At 32.8% G+C, this 20750-nt stretch overlaps 1 protein-coding gene across 1 annotated transcript; it reads right to left on the bottom strand.

Moving 5' to 3' along the window:
- Positions 1-1194: 1194 nt before the first annotated feature.
- On the bottom strand, positions 1195-12724 carry LOC133332853 (integrin alpha-PS3-like). Its single transcript, XM_061541222.1, has 9 exons — positions 12534-12724; positions 5432-6209; positions 5169-5375; positions 4421-5102; positions 4229-4355; positions 3783-4151; positions 3647-3716; positions 1884-2217; positions 1195-1811 (listed from the first exon to the last, which is right to left on the bottom strand). Exons 1-9 carry the CDS (start codon positions 12722-12724, stop codon positions 1195-1197), a joined length of 3375 nt encoding a protein of 1124 aa, XP_061397206.1.
- Positions 12725-20750: the final 8026 nt, after the last annotated feature.

Below are 20750 nucleotides of genomic sequence, written 5' to 3'. Positions count from 1 at the left end.
ACAGCTTATTTTAAATTGAAATTATTTTAAATTGAAATCATGTTGTTAAACAATGTGAGGATATAACAAATCCGATTACAAAATTTCGATTTAGAGTTAAGACATAAAACAGGCATTTACCATTAAAATAAGGTATACGGCGTCAACATTGGCCAAACTTTTCCCCCATAACTGTCAGAAACTATTTATAGAATATATTGCAAACATATACAAATCTATAAAGGCAATCTGAAAACTAATTAACAATTTGTTTAAAAATGAAATATACCTGTAACTAAGCGGGAACCACTAAATTTTTATGCCAAATCTAAAATTTGTCGAGTTATATACTGGTTTCAATATAAAAATTAAAAGGACAGTTGGACATGAACAAAATGATATTGTAATTAAGGATCCTTCAAGAAGGGACAAATAAGATAATGTAAAAACGTTGGAGCAATAACAAAACATGATCTTCTATTGAAAAAACATTTGGTGAAATAAGTTCTACCAAATTATAAACTGTTATTTGCTTGGACCTGCATTGGGGTACCAGTTAATACTTTTTATTGACATACACTTAGTGGCAAATGTTTTTATTATATTGATGCAATATTGATAAGGCAAAACAACGTTTGCCGGGTCAGCTAGTAAATTATATAATGTTTTTTAATGAATATGTATATATGTGATATTGTTGGATATTTTAAACACGTAAATAGATTACAAAATGTTCCTACTAGAAACGCCGGTGTTCGACGCCAACTGAATTTGACCAAATCAGTTTCTAACAATTTAGAGTCGTCGTCTGGTTGTTTTTGGTCCGAACTACATTGTCTTTCAAATCGTTTCTAAATGCCATAGAATAGCATTATGAAATCATTCTATTTGTAAAACGTATATTGGCAATCAGTAAAAAAATTCTTTCAATTTTATTTCTGCAATAGACTTGCAACATATTTATAACATTAATAAAGAAAAATCATATATACATATATAAATACATACACTTATATGCATATTCATGGCAGCTATACAAATTAAATTTGGTATTTTCAATTGCACAATCACAAATTCGTTCACTTTGTGATGTAAAATATGATAGAACATTAAAAATAAAAACAAAATAAAACAATAAATATAATAATAAATATTAATAAAAAACAGGAATGGCTAGACTTGTACATCACAGCTGCACATATCACATCCATTAAATCAGTTTCCATCATTATTTAGGTTTGATGCCTCAGTAACTCCATCACTTGACAACTGAGCTTGATGCATTAACTTGTCCATTTCTTCCTTAGTGGCACGCTTAAAGAAGCCAGCTCTGTACATGCCATAGGTAATTAAGGCCAGAGCCAATAGACCGCCGATGACAGACACTATTATCACCCATATAGGTGTACCATACAGTTGGTGCTTCGATATAATATTATACTCTAACTTTTTGGTAACAGCCAATGTTGTGCCCAAAGGATCTCCCGTCTTTTGCACATTCAAATCTACTACTACCACGAAGAATTCCCAAGGTTCGATGAGAATCTGATTGACCTCCTTCAAGTCCACGTGGTATTTCATGGTCACTGTGACTGGTTTATTGGGTTTGAAATCGTACAAGGTAATAACAGCGCGCACACACATCGTCGTTTCCGGATCGTTACAATTGAACACAATGGTACGATTAACCGGAAGAGTTCCCTTCAAGTCCTCCCCTAACAATTCATATGACTTTGAATTGGTGATGCGAGCGTAATTTTCTTTATTGGCTGTAAGGGTAGTCGCTTCACGACGTCTGCGACGACGTGCCGTTGAGCTAGACATAAACGAATCTACAGAAAAATAGGAATTATTTGATAAATGCTATCAATTCGATCTTCGTACTGCTGCACTTCACAACCTACCTCCAAAGGATTCCTCTCTAATATTAAATTCATTAACATGGCCCATATTTGTGGAGTCATAATGCATGCCATTGTTGCCTCCGCCGCCGTTTACAAGTTTGCTGGTGAATTGTGTGGAAAAGCTGGATGTTGTTTCGACTGCGTTCATTAGAATTTGAGTCGTGTTCTGGTAGAACTGGACATCTTTGATTTGGGCATCATAGACAGCTTGCATTGTAATGTTGCTCATGTCGACAATTGGTATTGTTTTCGTAGTATCGGGTATCCTATAGGCCACTGGTATATCAAAAACGATTTTCATCGAACCAACATTACTGGGTCCAACGCTCTTGATCTGTTGATGTGAAATACAGATTTATAATTTTTTGCATATGCGTTATTACTTTGAAAATACGAATTTTTGTAGGAATATTAATTTAGGATGAGCTTGGAAGCTGAATTTTTAAAAGCCTTATTCATTGCTGTTCCCTGTTGATCCCTAACCAATGCGCTCCATAAAGAATTACTATCACTGCTCTTATTCTTTTTGCGGAGAAAATGTTTGTATTTTATTATAGAATGTCTCCTATTTTCGACCGCATACACTAAATTATAGGTCAACAACATCTATTTTATACGATGGTCATTCGGTCAATATCTTCCCTGAATGAATATCTACTAAATAAAATGAACATTCTTCCCTCAAAAATTATTGTCTATTTAAGTCATAATTTGGATCCGTATAGCGACTAAAACAAAGTTATTGTTAAATTTGATAACCTAAGTATTAAATGATCATCTCCAAAAACTATACGTAGCCTTTTACAGAATTGCAACTACATGCAAAAAGTCGATACACTACGATCAGTAAACCAAAAAGTGTGACAATTTTTCGTGGTGTAAATCCTTTAGTTATATTGCTTAGACATTAATGGGAGAACACAAATGTTCTATCGGCAGTAAATTCCCGAGAGAGGAACATATATGATTTACATTTATAAAATTGTCGTTGATATTGAAAATGGTATACGGTACCCTAAAATAGTCGGTATTTTTTAAGCTACTGGGTTCGTATTTCCACCCTAATAAACTGTAATTTTTGGTTCTCACTGAGTAGAAAATCTTCCAACCCAAAAGATAAACTATATTGGTTTATCTTTTGGGTTGGGGAGAGGTTAAGCAAGTTTTACAATCTCCCCATAAAAATTATCAATATTGGACCATGTTTCGGGGAAGCCCGCATAGAGAGGTACCACCATTAATCGGCGTTTTGCAGATTTTAAGCAGCATTTTCGCATATTTTCCAGATATTGTTACTACCCCATTTTCGATATTTGGAAGGTTTGAACCACATTTCCCACCAGAGTAAACTGTAATAACTGAGGCGTTCAGTGCACATTTCGATAAATCCACTTTTTGAAATAGCTTTAAGTTAAATTGTAAAATGGCATATGCATAAGAACTTTTTAACGGGTTAACCAACATTATGAGGATTCATTTGACATATATGCAAAGGAATTGAAAATTGAAACCCACATTTATGTTTTTGATTTTTACATTACTCCCAGTTATCCACATTGAGTGTATGTAATTTGATGTTTCAGTTTCCCACGCAAACAACCTAATAACAGGAAATTTACAATGATATAGAAGCGTGTAGGGTATAAAAATTCTAACTTTAGATGTTTAGCTTGTGCCTGGACTTTGTGCAAGTCCTGACTCGTATCCTCTGAGTTAATGGCTTTTTCCTAGGTTAGAGTTTACATTTTAAATATTCTACTCACATCATAGAGATTAATCACTTCAGCTGTATTGCCAGCCTTTTCCAAGTTAATATGATCAGTGTTTGGTTTTCTAAAATATGAAATGAGAATGTAAATAAGACAAACAATGCTTGCACCCGTCAAACTGACAACTTACCCAACGGCAACAATTTCTGTAAACTCGCTAAGGGCAACCACATCTGTGGCTATATTATCGGCATTGTTCAGTTCTTTGCCAGTACTAAATGCCTTTGCCACTATAGTCATACTTTGCCCCGATATCCTGCTGGTATCAAATATCACTGTAATAGTATCGCTGGCACCCTTGGCCATCGGTTGGCCCTGATTGAGATCACAGAGTAAAGATACGTCCTGATTATTCGTTTTGCAGTTGGATGGAATCTTGGCAAAAGGCATGCGGTTGGAGGAGGTGATGTTGATTTGTGGTAAATAGGCAGTTTCGCCATTGTTGGACACATCATATGATACGCTAAATGTGCGACTGCTACCCAAGACAAAGTTCTTCCTGCGCATATAAATATATGAAGTTATATAAATAAAATGTTACATCTGGATCAACGATATATATTTTCGATTACTCACTCCAAATTACTTTTCACTTGCAAATCCGCTACACATATTTGTGAAGCACATCCGGTACTAAAGATAATTTTCTCTTTGTGTGATGTAGGTTCTGCGGGGTCTACTGCGGCACAAGTTTCACAAAATTCTGCAACATAAAGGGGGTAAATGAACAACTTCCGAATATAGATATTCTTATTTTGTGACGCTCACCTTCAGAATTTGGAATGCCATTCACCAACTTATAACGTAGTTCCATTTCGATAGGTTTGAATATTGTTTCAACATTGAAACGGACATTGCAATCGATTTGGGTGCACTGATTCGTCGTGGTAGCTGTAACTTTGAATTTCATTTCGTTGCTATTCGTGGAGGCAATTTGAACACGCTTTACTTGTGGATCAAGAATGACGTGCATGTTCAGATCTTGTGACTGGACTTTGGTCGAAGTTGTGGCAATACTGTAGCACACTTCGACACGGAAAGAAGTTTGTTCAGGCTTAATTTCACGTGTTGCCGAAGAAATTGTAGCCTTTATGGAGACAACAGGATAGGAACGATATACGAATACGGTTTCGGCATTTGGAGCACCAATGGCAAAATCATTGAAACCATTGCCATCGATGTCGGAACCCTTGGATAGACCATGGCCGAACATAGCTTGTCCGTAGGCGGATTGTGTGGTGTCTGTGAAATCAAAGCGCTGACTAGGTTGTTCGCGCAGACCATGCTCACCGCCCAAATAAATAAACACAGCGCCATTCTGAGCGAAAGGAGCACCAACTGCAATGTCATTGAAGCCGTCATGGTTGATATCACCCAAAGAGGTGAGTGTAGTGCCAAATCGGGCTTTGGCATGTATGGGTGAAATAATGGTCTTGCTTTCAAAATCCATCTAAAAAGAAGAAGAAGAAGTAAAATGTAATGTAACACATTCGAATGTCTCAGAAGTTACACTTACATTGCCTTTATTGAGAAAAACATAAATTGCACCGTCATCAAATGAACCGGAAATACTATATTGTGGGGCAGACACTATGACATCGGTCAAACCGTCTCCATTGATATCTTCAGCTAAAGCCGCGTAACCAAAATATTCTCCAAACTGGGAACCACGTAAAGTGTACAGCTTATTTATTGTATTTCTATGATAATCGAAAATATAGGCCTAAAAGTGAAATAATTAGTAGACTTTCTCGTTCGCATGACCCGGATAAGACTTACCAATCCAGACTGTTCACTGTCCTGAGGTGCTGTTGCTACATAAAGCAATTTGTTGCGATCGTTTGAATTAAAATATCCTGACGCTACGGAGTAACCAAAGTATGAGTCGTCCGCTTGATCGAACGTCTTGGGGTTTGGTATGTTTGTTTCGTATCTCGTAAATGGTGCTGGTTGAACGTCCGCCTGCCGGGTAACTCGTGAAACACTGCTGGTATCGCGACGACTCAAACTCGGCTCATCGGTATCCACCACTTTGCGATAACGGATTACAGAACCTTTCCATGTGTGTATACCAGGGGCACCGATTAAAAATTCCTCGTTGTCGGCTGTCACATGGGCACAAATACCCTGTTCCGCCAACATGTAATAATAGATGCGTTTCCCATTTTCATCCATAATTTGCTCCTGCTTACCGCGTAGTGGTGATATTCTCGTCACATTCACGGGATTCGGTGTCAGGGTGTCATTGATCCAATAGCAGACACCATGCATTAGATAATCGTTGGTAACGGGTGTTATAAATCGGGGAGCACATACGATAAGTTTATCGGTATCTTTTGGACCACCATCTATGGACGCCCCCAACCACTGGTGATCTTTTTTCTCGGAATCGTACGAATATTCATTTGCCGGTACGTTGACATTTCCACGATCCTCGAACACATAGGTATTGCATTGTGATGTTCCAGTCAAGGTACAGCGATAAATAGCACCAGTTTCGTTAATACCACGTTGTGCTTCCAACGTTGATTGTGCACGTGGAGCACCAACTATAATGCTGCAATAAAAACAAATTATAACAGAATCGTGCAATAAACGAGGGGGAAATGACAAAAATTAAATTGTAAATAATATAAGTGTGTAATTGAATATTTATTGAATTAAATATTCAAATAACCTTATACCGCAATCCACGATGTTCCCCTAATAATGTTTGTTACACCCTACCAAGGTTATACCCACCGTAGTTAGTTTTGAGAATTTACATAGAATCACTTTCTGAGTATATTTCAACATGTCCGTTTGTCCACATATTAGAAATTTGGCACAGATCATATATTTGTCCCAAGGACGAATATTTTTGAAAATGGTAAAAATCGTTTCAGATTTAGGCATAGCTCCAATATATTTTCGTACGATTTTACATTACTGCAATGTTTGTCCGATTAAGACAACAATTTGAAGAGAACACGACACATTTGAGGCCAGAATGGCATGTGCTAAGTTTTGTTAATTTTTTTTAATGGTAAACCAATTTTATCTAAATGGTACACCAAATACCCTATATTTTTCAATTTAAAATTTTCAATTAACTGAAAATACATTTTTCCAGTTTGATGACCACGTTAAAGTTTATAATAAATCGAGAACTTACTTCTTATTATGTATATTGAGCAACTAAAAATAAACAAATGGGGATTTTGAATGATTGAATGTGAGGCATTGTTATATTGCACAAAAATATGAATCAACAAGCAAGCGTACAAAAGGCATTACGCTGGACTACACCCAATGAAAATGGCATTAGTAATTTGAATTTTCTAGGAATCATTCAGATACCGATTGAAAGCCTATTGAAAACAAAACCAATTGACATACTCTTCATAGAAAAGCAGACAAATTCTTAGTGAAAGCATGAAATGAAGTGTCAAATATACCTACGTTTATACACATTGAATTGCGATTAGTCATCTTAATCCACTATATTAATGATGACTCAGACATTTTTTATATTTGCCCTATATATTGACTGTTATGTTGTTTTTGGCAGTTACCGAATAATAATACTAATAATCAATATAAATTTCACATATTGTTGATAGGTATGTTCATTCGCTCAATAATTTGTAAAAAAATAAAAAGTCAGTAAAAAGGGAGTGGATTGAGAGAGCAGATTTTAAACCCAGTTCTTACATATTATAAATTTCTTATTATAAATTTTTTGAAACTTTTTGTAACACTCACAATTTTATCTAAATGATACACCAATAAATTTTTCAATTTAAAATTTTCAATTAACTGAAAATACATTTTTCGCTTGTTACAATGGGACAAAAGTAGGTAAATGGACTTCAAACAAATATCAATAGGTCTGTACTTCTAAAAAAACGCAACTAAGTAATTCTATGCTCAATTTTGTACGTTGTGCAAAATTTGATGTCAACTAAAAATAAACAAATGTCCAATTTACTTAAAATCGGGCGAAAATATATATGGGAGTTATATAGTAACATGAACCGATTTCAACGAAACTTGCCACAGGTTAGGTAATACTAATTTCAGTACGTTTTGTTCCTATCAGCCATATATGGCATTGGTAATTCAATTTTTAAAATCAATCTATAATATAAAGCTATATCTAAAACAAAACCAATTTTCACAAACTTGGCACACATCAGCAGACAAATTCAGTACGCTACGAAAATTTGGTGCAAGTCGTCAAATATATGGGACTTTATACACATTGAATACACCATTTACATGAAATCGGACTATATTACATATGGGAACTATATCATATCTGAATATTTTTCCCTATATATTGACTGTTATGTTGTTTTTGGCAAATGAATGAGCTGTGCCAAATTTCATACAATTCGATAATAAATTTACATATTTTACAATTTAACATGGACAGACGGACGGGCAGACGGACATGCGTAAATCGACTTAGAAAGTGATTCTATGCATATTCTCAAAAGGAACCATGGGTCTATTTCGATTCCTTTTGCATATGCACAAAGACGTAATACCCTGTACCACAGTATGGTATAAATTTGTTATTTTAAATTTTTTGAAACTATTTTGTAACAATTTTATAAAAAATTAAATTCCATTTTGTACATCAACTTTTTACATTAAGTCATATTATTCTGAGATTTTTTTCGGAAAAAATAAACAAACGCACCTAATATATTGCACAACATAACATATATGGTATGTTCCAGTACTTTTTTAATAGTAAATGCCAAAATTAGATGGTAATACTTCAAAATCAACATAACAGCCAATCTGAAGTAGGCATTCCTGTTTACCATTTTTACTCGGGCAAATTTCTCGAGTAAAAAGTTTTCAAAGAGAACGCCACTTTGTTTTTGCTCTCTTAAATATAATTCAATGTTATACCAGTTTTTTGGGTTCAGGAACGGTTTACGAGGAAAACGGAACTATAGTGGGTCACAGTCAAAAGGATATTATGTCTTTGTAGATATGTTTGTAACAGGCAAAAGGTATCGAGATAGACCAGCAGTGCCCAAAATTGGTCTCATGGGCTGTCGGTGTGCGTCAAATTTCTCACATACACAATTACAAAAAGAGAAACATTTGAACATAAAAAAATATTTTCAAAATTCTCACTTATTCGTTTTTGTTTTCATACACTGAAGGAGAAAAAAGGGCATATTTTTGACAAAAATTATTTTGGAAGAAGTTGAAATATGTGAACAATACTATGGTAATATGGGAAACAGAAGCATATTTTGATTGAATACACAATATTTTTCTTCCTTTAAATTTGAAATGAATTTTTCAACATTTCTCACAACTGTTTGTGGTCCAATGTTGCCCACAGGAAACAACATGTTTTAGAGCTTATATTTAACAATCAGCTAGTAGGTACATATATATTATTTGGATGTCACATGTCAAGACTTGATTATAAACGACACATATCAAAAGAAAAATCAAAAAAATTCAAAATGTTGGTAAAGTTATGAGCTTTTCAATATAGAGAAGAGGGCAAATTTGTGTAAAGTACTAAATTGTGTATACAGTCCAAAATATTTAAATCGCTTCGTATTCAAATTGTACGAATTCTGCCATCAAAACTATTTTTGATTCTTGCAAAAATAAATACAGAGAATAATTTAAAATTATTTTTTCTCGATTTTGCTATTGGTTTTCTTGATATTGGACTTTAATTTTAGGATAGTTGTGAAATAAATTTGTGAACAGAAATTTGTTCTAAGATTGCGGAAAAAATTCGGGACTCAAAGGATTAATGTCGATTTATGCATTTCCGCCCGATTCGAATAAGATAATTACCACATTTCTTTCGAAATTTGGCATAGCGTTCTGATTTGAGTCTACAGTAATATGTGTTAAGTTTCGTAAAAATCGGTTCAAATTTAGATATAACTCCCATATATATTTACTTGCGATTTTTAGCAAATGGTGCACTGAAGAGTTAAATGAAATTGGTTTAGATTTAGATATAGCTCGCATATATATTTTTCGATTTTAGCACTCTGTGTTGTATCATAATGAATAGTTTGATTTAAATCGATTTACATAAATTTGACTCTTTGCACAAAAAACGACCCTAAATCTGCCCTAATGAAACTGAATTTGACATAGGTTACTAAGGACATGTGTGTGGATTAATGTAGCCAATAATTGTAAAAACATTTTTTTTTTTATTTTATTATTATTATTTATTGTACAAAATTTGAGCGTATTCGGTTAAAAAGCTGGAAGTCTTCGTTATATGGGGGCTACCAGGAAAAGTGGACTACAACTTATATTTTTTAGTGGAGACATTTTGTACCCAATAAGAATTCATTTGAGCGAATTCATTGGAATACCGCGCTCAAAAACCCCAAAAAATAGAGCATTTGGGGGGAGGGGGGTTACACTTATAGCTCATATTCGAACTTGTCCTGTCTGGAGACAAAAGACAATTCTATGTAAAATTTAAGCGATCTATCTCAATTCGTTCAGAGGCTACAGATTACAACAGACAGACGGACATGCTTAAATCGTCATAGGAAATAATTATTTCGATGAGATATAAACGGAAAAACAAACTTAATATACCCTCCATACTATGGAAGGTATAATAAGTATTACTTAATATTGCATTTGCAATATTTGAATTTATTATCAAGAATTCAAATGGTTTAGATTTGGATACAGTTACCATACGTCTTGTCATTTAAGAAAATATATAAAATACGCACCTAAAATTCAGTACTTCAGATGAAGCTGAACATGATTCCTAAAAGTACCCTAAAACAACATGTATTAAATTTGTTTCAATATAAATAAAGAAATAACTATTTTCGTCAGTTTATTATTTTAATTTCTGCACTCAAAATATTTTATTAAAGAAAATATGATTTTTTTTTTGTGCTGACACAGCTTATGTCGAGTGTTTTCATTAAATCTGATGCACTACAGTTCAATTTATTTTTTCACTTTTTCAATTGTGAAAAAGTGTGATTATTTGAAAATTATCTATAGTTATTTTGGCTACTTAATATTGAAGATAATTATCTTATAATCATAACAAAATAATTAGAAATATCCGCGCACTTTCCACAACGTGCGTACACATTGTTTACGATACGTACATTGCTTGCAGAATCACATAGAGGAAGAAAACTTATATTATTTCGGCAGACAAGGTGTCCATTCTATTTTTAAATTTATCTGTTTGTATTACGTAAGATATTGACAATCTATAACAAGAAATGTTGTTGCAGATTGTTAATATTAAAAAAAATATATAAAAATATTTTAGACATATATATCTATTTTTTGACCTGGAACAAATTTACAATGTTATTGAATCAATTTTTTTATATAGGAGTTATGCCGTCAATATCAAAAAGAAAATTGTAGTCCACATTACTCAAAGTTCCTCTACAAAACCAGTATATATTCAATTAGATAATACCGCTGATTTTCAAATCAAAACTCAGAAAAAAACTATAAAATGTTTCTCCGTAGATGTAAATACGGATTAGGCTCACTATTAATACAAACCTCATTGGTGGTATTCAAATATGCAATAATATTTATAATCTTTCGACAATTTCATAACATTGGGTGAAAATACTGAGCTGTACCAGTTAAGGCAGGGTAGATTATAGTTTCAGTTACCTTAATTTTTTTTTTTTTTTTTGATATTCTCTCCCGATGAAATGTTTTACAAAAAAGACATTTTATACCCAAATGCCATAAGTAAAATATAATTTTTTTCAAAATCTGGCCCAGATTCTGAAATATTTGAAAAAACAAAATAAAAATTGAATTTATTAAAGGTCAATTCAAATTTACGAACTTGGGGTCTAGTCATGACAAAATGTTGCCATTATACAAACTTAACGTGCTCATGTGGTGATTTTGTTATTTCATTATAATAAATTGCAATTTTGGGAATTAACCTAATTAAAATTATCTACAGAACGACCAATTATGCAGTGACATTTAATACCACAAAACGAATGAAATTCTAGCAAAACTACGGTCAACAGAAATGACAAAGTTGGACAAGGCAAACACATTACCAATTATTTGTTATTGTCCAACTGTTGTTGTTGCTATCATTATTATTCAGTTAAAAATGAAAATTAATAATATTATATTTTCGGTATAATCTTATCACATTTACTATTTAGAGGGTCGAAGAAAGGCGGGTTACGGGTTTTCAATGGCATTGCTTGATAAAATGTTTGTGGCAGTATTACAGAAGAAGAAGAAGAAACAACATTTTCGAAAATCAACAGAGGAAGAAGAAACAACATTTTCGAAAATCAACGATTATCATTACAAGGTTATGATTGTGATGACCAAGTCATTAACACAACTTATTTGCGACTTACACCTCATTGTTATTAATATTCAATATCGATCGATGAGTGTGTAAACAATTAATGAAATGGGTTATTATTCAAATAAAATATAGGCAAAAATTCGAAGCAGTAAATCGAATTCTATTTAAACCAATATTTGATGGGGGGGAAATTATCCAGGTATGAAGAAAATGTTTGTTTGTACTAAATAAATATTGACTTCATTTGTGAGTATTTGCCAGCAGTATCGCATACAGACACACAAACATATATTATCGCAAACATACTCAGAGATAAAGAAGTGAAGATATGCAAGCCTTAGTATGACTTCATTCCACCGATACTAACTGTTTTTCAACGAAAACGAACAACGATCCCATATGATATTGATGACAAACCCTGCAATTTGTTCTCTGTCGCTATGATTCATTTTTGTTTTTTTTTTACTTTACAAATTCCAATAAACACGGCTTGCTGACGAATAGCATGGACATATCTTTTGTCCAGCAACGCACGCATTTACTCACCCCAATGGCCTCAGGTTTAAAGCAAATCCAAAATACGACGATTGATATTTTGGCATATCTGTTACAAAACCAGGATCCTTAACGATTATATTCGGTTTGGGTGATAAATTAAAACAACTGACATTATTCGTTAAAAGAACTAGCAGAAGTAAGCTGCCAATATATGACAGCTTTAATTTTGGCGGCATCATAATTGTTGGGCTGTAATGCCGTTTAGCTTTCAATCAACACTTCCCAACACACAAACACTCGCGACACCCGTTCGACTATCTACTTATCGCACACGATGGTATAGTATTTTTATGATTGATAGCGCGATAGCTTTCCAGATATTTAGGAGCGGTCTTAACAACCTCGCACGTTAGTAGCGTATATTGTACTGAAAATTCTATTCTGACAACGATACAATGGAAGTTAACTGTGAAATTACGCTCGCCGACCAATCTATTATCGTGTATGAACGTCTCTGAAGCCATGCGAGCCGCTGCTCAAATGCACTGTTTAAGATCATATTGAGAGAAACTTAACTACTTAGGCGGTCAAAAGAAAGATATGTGCTCACATAGCTCAATGCTCTCAGTTAACTCCGTTAGCCGAAAAAAGTTTTTACCAAAAAAAGTAAGATGTTTACAACTTAACAATGTTTCTCCGAACCCCTCCATTTACATGTCATTGCCGATTGGGCCTTTGTGTCGTCTTTTATTTTGTTTATAAATTTACATTGTTGTTGTCTTCTTTGTCCGAGATTTCCAGTGTCAGCTTTTGTTGTGAATATTGTCGTGCTTTTTTGCAGATATCTTATGCAATTAAACGCGATTTAATTCAGATCACGTTTAGTTTAATTTTGGATTGTATTGCGGGAAAATACTAACAATTCGACACATTGTTATCAACTTGTATCGGAATTATGAATGGATGAATCACTTATTTACATATGATGTATATGTATATGTTCAAATACACTTGCTCTGTGCATTTAATGAAACAATACTGTTAAATATAAAAAGTCAAAATATGGAAATTATCAAAATTTATTCATGAACAGAGTTTGAGAAAAATTGGCTTTGCCTTTGTATGTCAGTTTAAGGAGAAAACATTGCAATAATTATATGCCTTTGAAAATCATCACAAACAAAATCATTAAATGCATTGAAGAAATTGACTTCAATATATATATGTAACTTAAATGACGCGTATCTTCGAAATACTATGTTTTAAAGCCACATAATTTGGTATGGTCCAGATCTATAGGTCTCCAAACACTTAATTATGCATAAGGAAAGGGATAACGGTCATATTTTTAACGGCCATTTTTTGAGAACTCATACGTCAACCATTCATATAATATAACTTAACAAATTTCTGAAATTTTACTGCCAACTTTTAAGTAAACGAAATTTATGATTTTTTTAGGTTGTGATAATTTGTGGGGCATTTATGTTCTTTATCGAGGTTTGGTGGAAATTTTACGATCATATCACTAAAAATGAAGAACTATTATGATATTTTGTAACTTTCGGAAACTATAACATTTATGTTTGGTGCATTCAGTTGTGAGTTCAGGGTGCTCAAAATGGAAGTGAACAAAGAGAAAATTCGGAACATTTTACAGTTTTTCTTTGACAAAGGCGAAAATGCAAGTCAAGCGGTCAAAATTATGAAAATTGTGTTGTTCCCATACTGTAACAGCCAATTATGTGCAATTTTGGTTTCGTGGAATCCGTTCAGGAATTTGTATACCCTCCACCATAGTACGGATCTAAAGTATTTTTTTAACAGAAATGTTTTTTTTTATTTTTTGCTTAACTTTATATTTAACTGGCATATTTCCCGATGTATGACATGGAAAATAAGAGTTTCAATATGTTTCATTCATTGAGTCATGGTACTTCCTCCAAAAACCTTGAAAATAATTTATATATCCCCAGTCTTATGGCTTATTGGATACGGCAAAAATATGCCTCATCAAAATTTTGGTTTTAGACCCCATGTTTCTTTAGGCAAAAGCCTTTTCAGACAATTTGGAGTCGAGTTATAAATGTCCGTTCGTCTGTCTATCTTGAAGGGAGTAATCGGTCATATCCAAACATTGTACATCTTAATATTTCTTCCAAACATAGTTCAAATGGGGAATATCGGTCCATTCCTTCTGGTACCTCTCCCAATAAACCGTTAAACTTGTGATAAAAATTAATTTTATATACATATCATGCGAACGAACTATCTGATTTGAAACAAACTTTGTACAAACTAATATCTCCACCAAGCCTAGATCAAGTCTGAATATGGGACTAATGGTCTACTCCTTCACCCACATAGGGTCAAATGTATATTAATTCAATATTAGGCGAAAGGAATGTTCGATTTGACCTGTTATCTTCACCAAGTCAATATAAGCTGCGAAGGTGAGACCCGCCGGCCCTCTCCTTCTAGCATCTCCCCATAAATGGTCAAAAATTTCAATATTTCACAACCCAAAATTTGTTAATATTTTTTATTTGTAAAATTTTAAATGGGCTGGTAAATGAATATCAATGCTTGTTAAGGTTTGTAACTTTGCACATATATATTTAAAGATTTAAAAAGGAAGAAAAATAATTTACAAAAAAAGTTTGTTGTTGTTTTTTGTGATTAAAGAAAAGTCCGAATGGAATAGTAATTTGACCATTCAACTTCTTTGATAAATACATTTACCTTAAATAAACCGAAACTTGTGTATAATTCCGAAGACATAAATGGTTTATAACAGTTTTATGGTCGATTTTCAGCTGCTGGGCGATGTTACGACTGCGACCGGCCTACCTTGGCTTGAATTTTCCCCTTTGTCAAAGAAAAACTGTAAAATGTACCGATTTTTTTTCCACTTTCATTTTTTAACACCCTGTAACTCAGAACTGAATGCACCAATCAAAAAACAAGAAAATAATTTTTTTACTGCGAAATGTCACCCTTCCAACGAGCATTAATCTGAAATTGTTTGATCGATACTTTACGAAAACATTTGCCGAAAAATAATGGATTTATTTTTCCCCAATCTAATATATGGGAAATTACAAAATTCTTTTAAAATTCCATAATTTGAAAAATTTTTTTGCGAGCACATTCATGATTTTTGGTACATAGGTTAAGAAAAATATGCTGATTCGAAATATATACGCGTTTACAAATTCGGATGCTGCGCACAAAAATTATAGCGGTTTTAAATCTTGTATTTCAAATATAAATTAAATTAATTCTTATTTGTTGTAATTCGCGAATTTCTTCACAACAGGTTAAACACATTTGTTTTCTTTGCATACTTGTCAAATCACATAGAATTACGGTTAAATTGTCACGAAAAACAAATAGAAGCATGAAGACATCTGAAAATAAAATAAATTAATTTTTTAATTAAATCGAAATGTTTTTTGAATTTTCGATTTTTTAGTATGGTTAAGGGATTACGGGTTTGCCTTAATCTTCTAAAATATGCGACGCTTTTTTCTTCAAATTCTTTTAGATGATTGTTAAATATCGGTATATTCATCTGATAACAGTTTCGACGATTTCAGTAATCTCCTATGAAAATACACAAACCTATTTTAAAAGGACCGGTTAAGAACCGCGGATGTGCCTCCACAATCGATTTTGGATAAAATACGCATATTATTCGCGTATCGATATATTTTTGACATATTTTCACACAGACTCGCGAATATGATAAGACAAAAATGAATGTGAAATCAATTCGAAGAGAAACGCGATTATATACGCGAATTTGTCAAAACAAGTTTTTGTAGTTTTTCCCACATTCAAGGTACCTATATCCGCCGTTTTATTGGGCGGAATTTAACATGACTGGGTTCATTAGATCCGGCACTTAAAAAAACTAAAATCACGCGGGGTTCCACGGAATTTCAATGGACCTTCTTAAATTAGGACTCAAAAAATAGTCCATTATCTGGATGCGCATCCTAATTATAAGAAAAATTCAAAAAACACCTAAAATCCGGCTTCAAAATGTCAGCATCCTTTTTGGGTGGATACAGTGATTATATCGAAAAATCATACATTAGAACCATATTGTCCATGGGGTATTCTGCAACTTAGTCACTGGTCACATGTGCGTGCGTAGTGTAGTTTAGCCACAAATCAGGAAGAAACACAAAAAAACTCGTTGGCTTCAACACATTTTCACCCATTTTTTGCATTACCACCATCACAGCTTCCACCCAACTTATTATTTATTACCAATACTTTAAGATTTTGACAAGAACACTTCATTCTATAGAAATGAATTTAAATTTTATACAATATGTTCATATTTCGCGAGTTATAAGCTTGCAAACCTCAGCTTCAAGGAATTTAAAAGATTTTTGTAATTTCCCATATATATATATATATATATATATATTTATCGACGGTAAAAAAGACATCCAATCCATCCAATATTAACGCTAGATTTACGGATGTTGAATATATACGTTATTTTACTAAAGTGATCCATATTGACTCATACCAGAAAATGTATGTTTTCTGTAAAGAAAACTGTTCCAATTCAATTTATTTATTTATTTTTTTTTTTTTGCAAATGTGTAAATCTAATAGAAAACTGTAAATCTAATAGAAGACCTATGGATCAACTCTCGCTAGTATGTCCTCCAAAAATTGTCAATACTTTGTTATCTTCTCCAATTTCCCTTCGTAGTTTAAAAGCCCATGTGATACTTGAATGTTGTAAAATAAATATTAGTATTCAATTGACTCACTCTTTAAATCTAGTGTTAATGTTGAATCGTTTTGTCCTACATAAATGCATTGAATATGCTAATTAAATAATTTACTATACTGCATACTTTTAGGCGTTATTGAAAATTGCAAGTATCATTAGTTATATTTTGTTCCGACGGGCTTTTGAACAAAGTTATTCGCTCATAGATTCTAAGATTCTAGATTCTAAGACTTAGAATCTCGATAAAATCTCATGCAATTGCTATTGAAATAAATATTTTATATGTTATCATAGGCTAGTTTATGTGTTGTAGTAACGCCATTTCTGCAAGTTACGATGAGAATAAATAATAAAAATTAAATTTCGCTTGAAATTGATATTTAAAAAGAATTTATTGCTTTACAATGTAATGTTTAATGTTTTTAGAAAAAAAAAACACCACAAACCTTTTTAAATAAACACAAGGACGGGTATTGTGGTATACATTGAGTTAACATGGGAAAACTTGAAATTTTATTATTTCTTGGGATATTGGGAAAACATTACCAGCATATTACCAAAAGGTATATTGTTGAATAAGTTTACACCATAGAAGATCAAGTACATAAATGGACTACATCGGTCAAGCACATCTGGTAGTTCTCCCACAAACAGTTTATTAAGAAAACAAATCTCATATAAAGCTTACGAAGTGACCGAAAATATGTATACATACTTTGAAAACTTTTATTTATTTATTAGTATATGGATATTTTCCTTACAGACTATATAATACAAAATGTTATACTTAATTTCATGAATTTAAATATATTACAATTTTACTTTTCAATGCTTCAAGATTCATAGAAAAATCAATAAGATTATATAATTCATTAAAATCGTTAGACATTCTTGTTAAGGGATCTGCATTTGAATAATTCATTCTAGAAAATTGAATAGCTAGTGGTACATAATTGCGAGTAGCTCTTTGGGGAATATTGAAACAAATGTTGTTGATTAAAAATCCAGCATAACCGTCACCCATTATTACATTAAAAATAAATGATACATTCAACATTTTCCTTCGGCTTTTTAAAGTTGGCAGCTTGATGAGGGAAAGTCTATCTGTATATGATGGAAGATTATAATTCGAGAAGTTTAAGTTCTGTAAATAGAAAATTAGAAACTGCTTTTGAACGGACTCGATGCGATCACTGTGTGTAATATATATAGGATCCCATATGATCGAAGAGTATTCCAATATAGGGCGAACAAGCGTTGTATATAAATTTCTTGTGACATAAGGATCCATGAACTCTTTACTCCACCGTTTAATAAGCCCAAGCACGGACTTTGCTTTGTTTATTGTTACTGAAATGTGGGAATTAAAATTCAGTTTACGATCCAAAAGAACTCCTAGATCCACAAACTCATTAACTTTTTCCAGAGAGTAGCCGTTAAGTGCATTCAGATCATGTTGTAACAAATCATTACTTGAGATGTCTGAAAAACTGAGAAATAATTTCACATCATCGGCATACATCAAGATATATGAAAACTTTATTATTTGAGGCAGGTCATTCATGAATAAAGAAAATAGAAGAGGACCTAGATGGCTGCCTTGTGGCACTCCAGAGGAAACTGCAATACTTCTCGATATGGTATTATTAAATTTTACATTTTGTGTCCTATGTTTTAGGTATGAAGAAATCCAGTTGAGACTTCTGTTAGTAAATCCCAGGCACTCAAGTTTTAATCGTAACAGCTTATGATTGACTTTATCAAATGCTTTGCTGAAGTCCGTGTAAACAGCATCGGTTTGCATTCCTCGAAGAAATCCCCGATTGACTATGGTGGAGAAGTGCAGAAGGTTCGTTGCTGTGGAGCATTTTTTCTGAAATCCATGCTGGTAGGGAGATATAAGGGAACTAACATGATGGTAAATGTTATCAGTTATTATTTTTTCAAAGAGCTTTGGAATTATACTTAATTTTGCAATTCCACGATAATTAGCAACATCGGATTTATTTCCATTTTTAAATAGTGGAATGATATATGACGTTTTCCATTTGTGAGGAAATACAGCTTGATTAATCGAAGCGTTAAACAGCATAGTTAAAGGTAAAACAAAAGCTTATTTATAAATGAAACATATTAATTTGGATTCTGAATTGCAGTAATAGATTTTTATAGTTTATCAACATTATTCCCCCACAAAACGTGAAACTAGTTTTTTATTTTCATTTATAATTGAAGAAAAAGAAAGTCAATGTTTAAATGATAATCTGTCTAATATAATCATAGTAATTTCGTTGGAGCTTTCGAATGGGTTAAGCTTTTTTAATTATTTTTTATATGATTATTATTTAGCTGTTCCCCAACCTCTCTGCAAATTTTTGCGGCTTTAGACAACATGTAGCCATTACAGCGCTAACTTTGGATGGGTACAAATGTACCACGGTTATTGATCTACGTATCCTTTTTTGGTTGTTGACCGTAGCATTAATTTCGCACCATGTTATTAGAATATTTAGTTAGAAGGCACTTGTGCCACCAATACAACCTACAACGCCAGGAATTTTGAGCTTTTTATACAATTCTAAAACAACTTCTCGGAATATTTTCCAACTCAGGTTTGGTATAAGCCTTCTGCAAAACAATCAATGCGGCACTCAACTTCATTATAGCAGGGATACCAAACTGTTTTCCCTTTGTATTTTTTTCATCGTTTTAGGTTCAATTGAATATGTAATTGTATTTTTTCCCATGAATTTTTGGAATTTCTCTGTAAAATTTATTGATAAAATGGATAACTCGATATTGAAATACCGTTTTTATAGGTATCACAGTTTATATTTTTTCTCAAAGTTTAAGTATTCTTGAGTGTTAAGAAGCAATGTTAATAAATATTTAATAGAAAATTGTAATATCTGGTCACAAACAACCAAATAGAAATGACAAGGGATACATTTGGGTTGGGGTTAATAAAACGCATTGTGAAAAACTCATTGTCGCCGATTATACGATTGAAATATAAGTAAGAGAGATGTCTGAAGAATATAGTGCCTCCAGAGTGAATAAGTATAAAGCCAAAATCTCAGTTTCTAGGAGGTAGTCCACAAAAAAAACCGTCGTACTAATAATTCGTCCATACAGATGGTCAAAAACAATAATTCATTACATGTTACCAACTAGCTAAAGTCCTTCAAAACCCAATAGCTGCCACATATATGCGTACACGCCATATACAGACCCGCCATACAGTCCGGGCTTGGCACCAAGCGATTATAATATTTTTCTTGCATTGCAAAATTTCTTTAATGATAAAAAATTGGCATCTAGAGAGGATTGTGAAATTCGACTACTAGAGTTTTCTGCAAATAGAGAGCAGGACTTCTGTTAGAGAGGCATTATGAAGTTACCTTTAAAATGGCAACAAATCATACAACAAATCGGTTAAATAAAGTCCTATTATATTGTATATTATATAACTATATCAAAAACAAATCGGTTATAAAACTACAATA

Source organism: Musca vetustissima, unplaced genomic scaffold (assembly GCF_032173495.1).
Source record: "Musca vetustissima isolate MV318-11 ecotype Yass unplaced genomic scaffold, APGP_CSIRO_Mvet_v1 utg11625, whole genome shotgun sequence".
Lineage (NCBI taxonomy): Eukaryota > Metazoa > Arthropoda > Insecta > Diptera > Muscidae > Musca > Musca vetustissima.
The sequence above is the reverse complement of the archived record's forward strand: the minus strand, read 5'-3'. Positions and strand labels throughout refer to the sequence as shown.

Coding starts and splice junctions, on each gene's coding strand:
- LOC133332853 (XM_061541222.1), bottom strand. CDS start 12,724: ATGATGCCGCCAAAATTAAAGCTGTCATATATTGGCAGCTTACTTCTG. Junction 5,376..5,431: donor ACAGTGAACAGTCTGGATTG/GTAAGTCTTATC, acceptor TTTCACTTTTAG/GCCTATATTTTCGATTATCA. Junction 5,103..5,168: donor TTTTTCTCAATAAAGGCAAT/GTAAGTGTAACT, acceptor TCTTCTTTTTAG/ATGGATTTTGAAAGCAAGAC.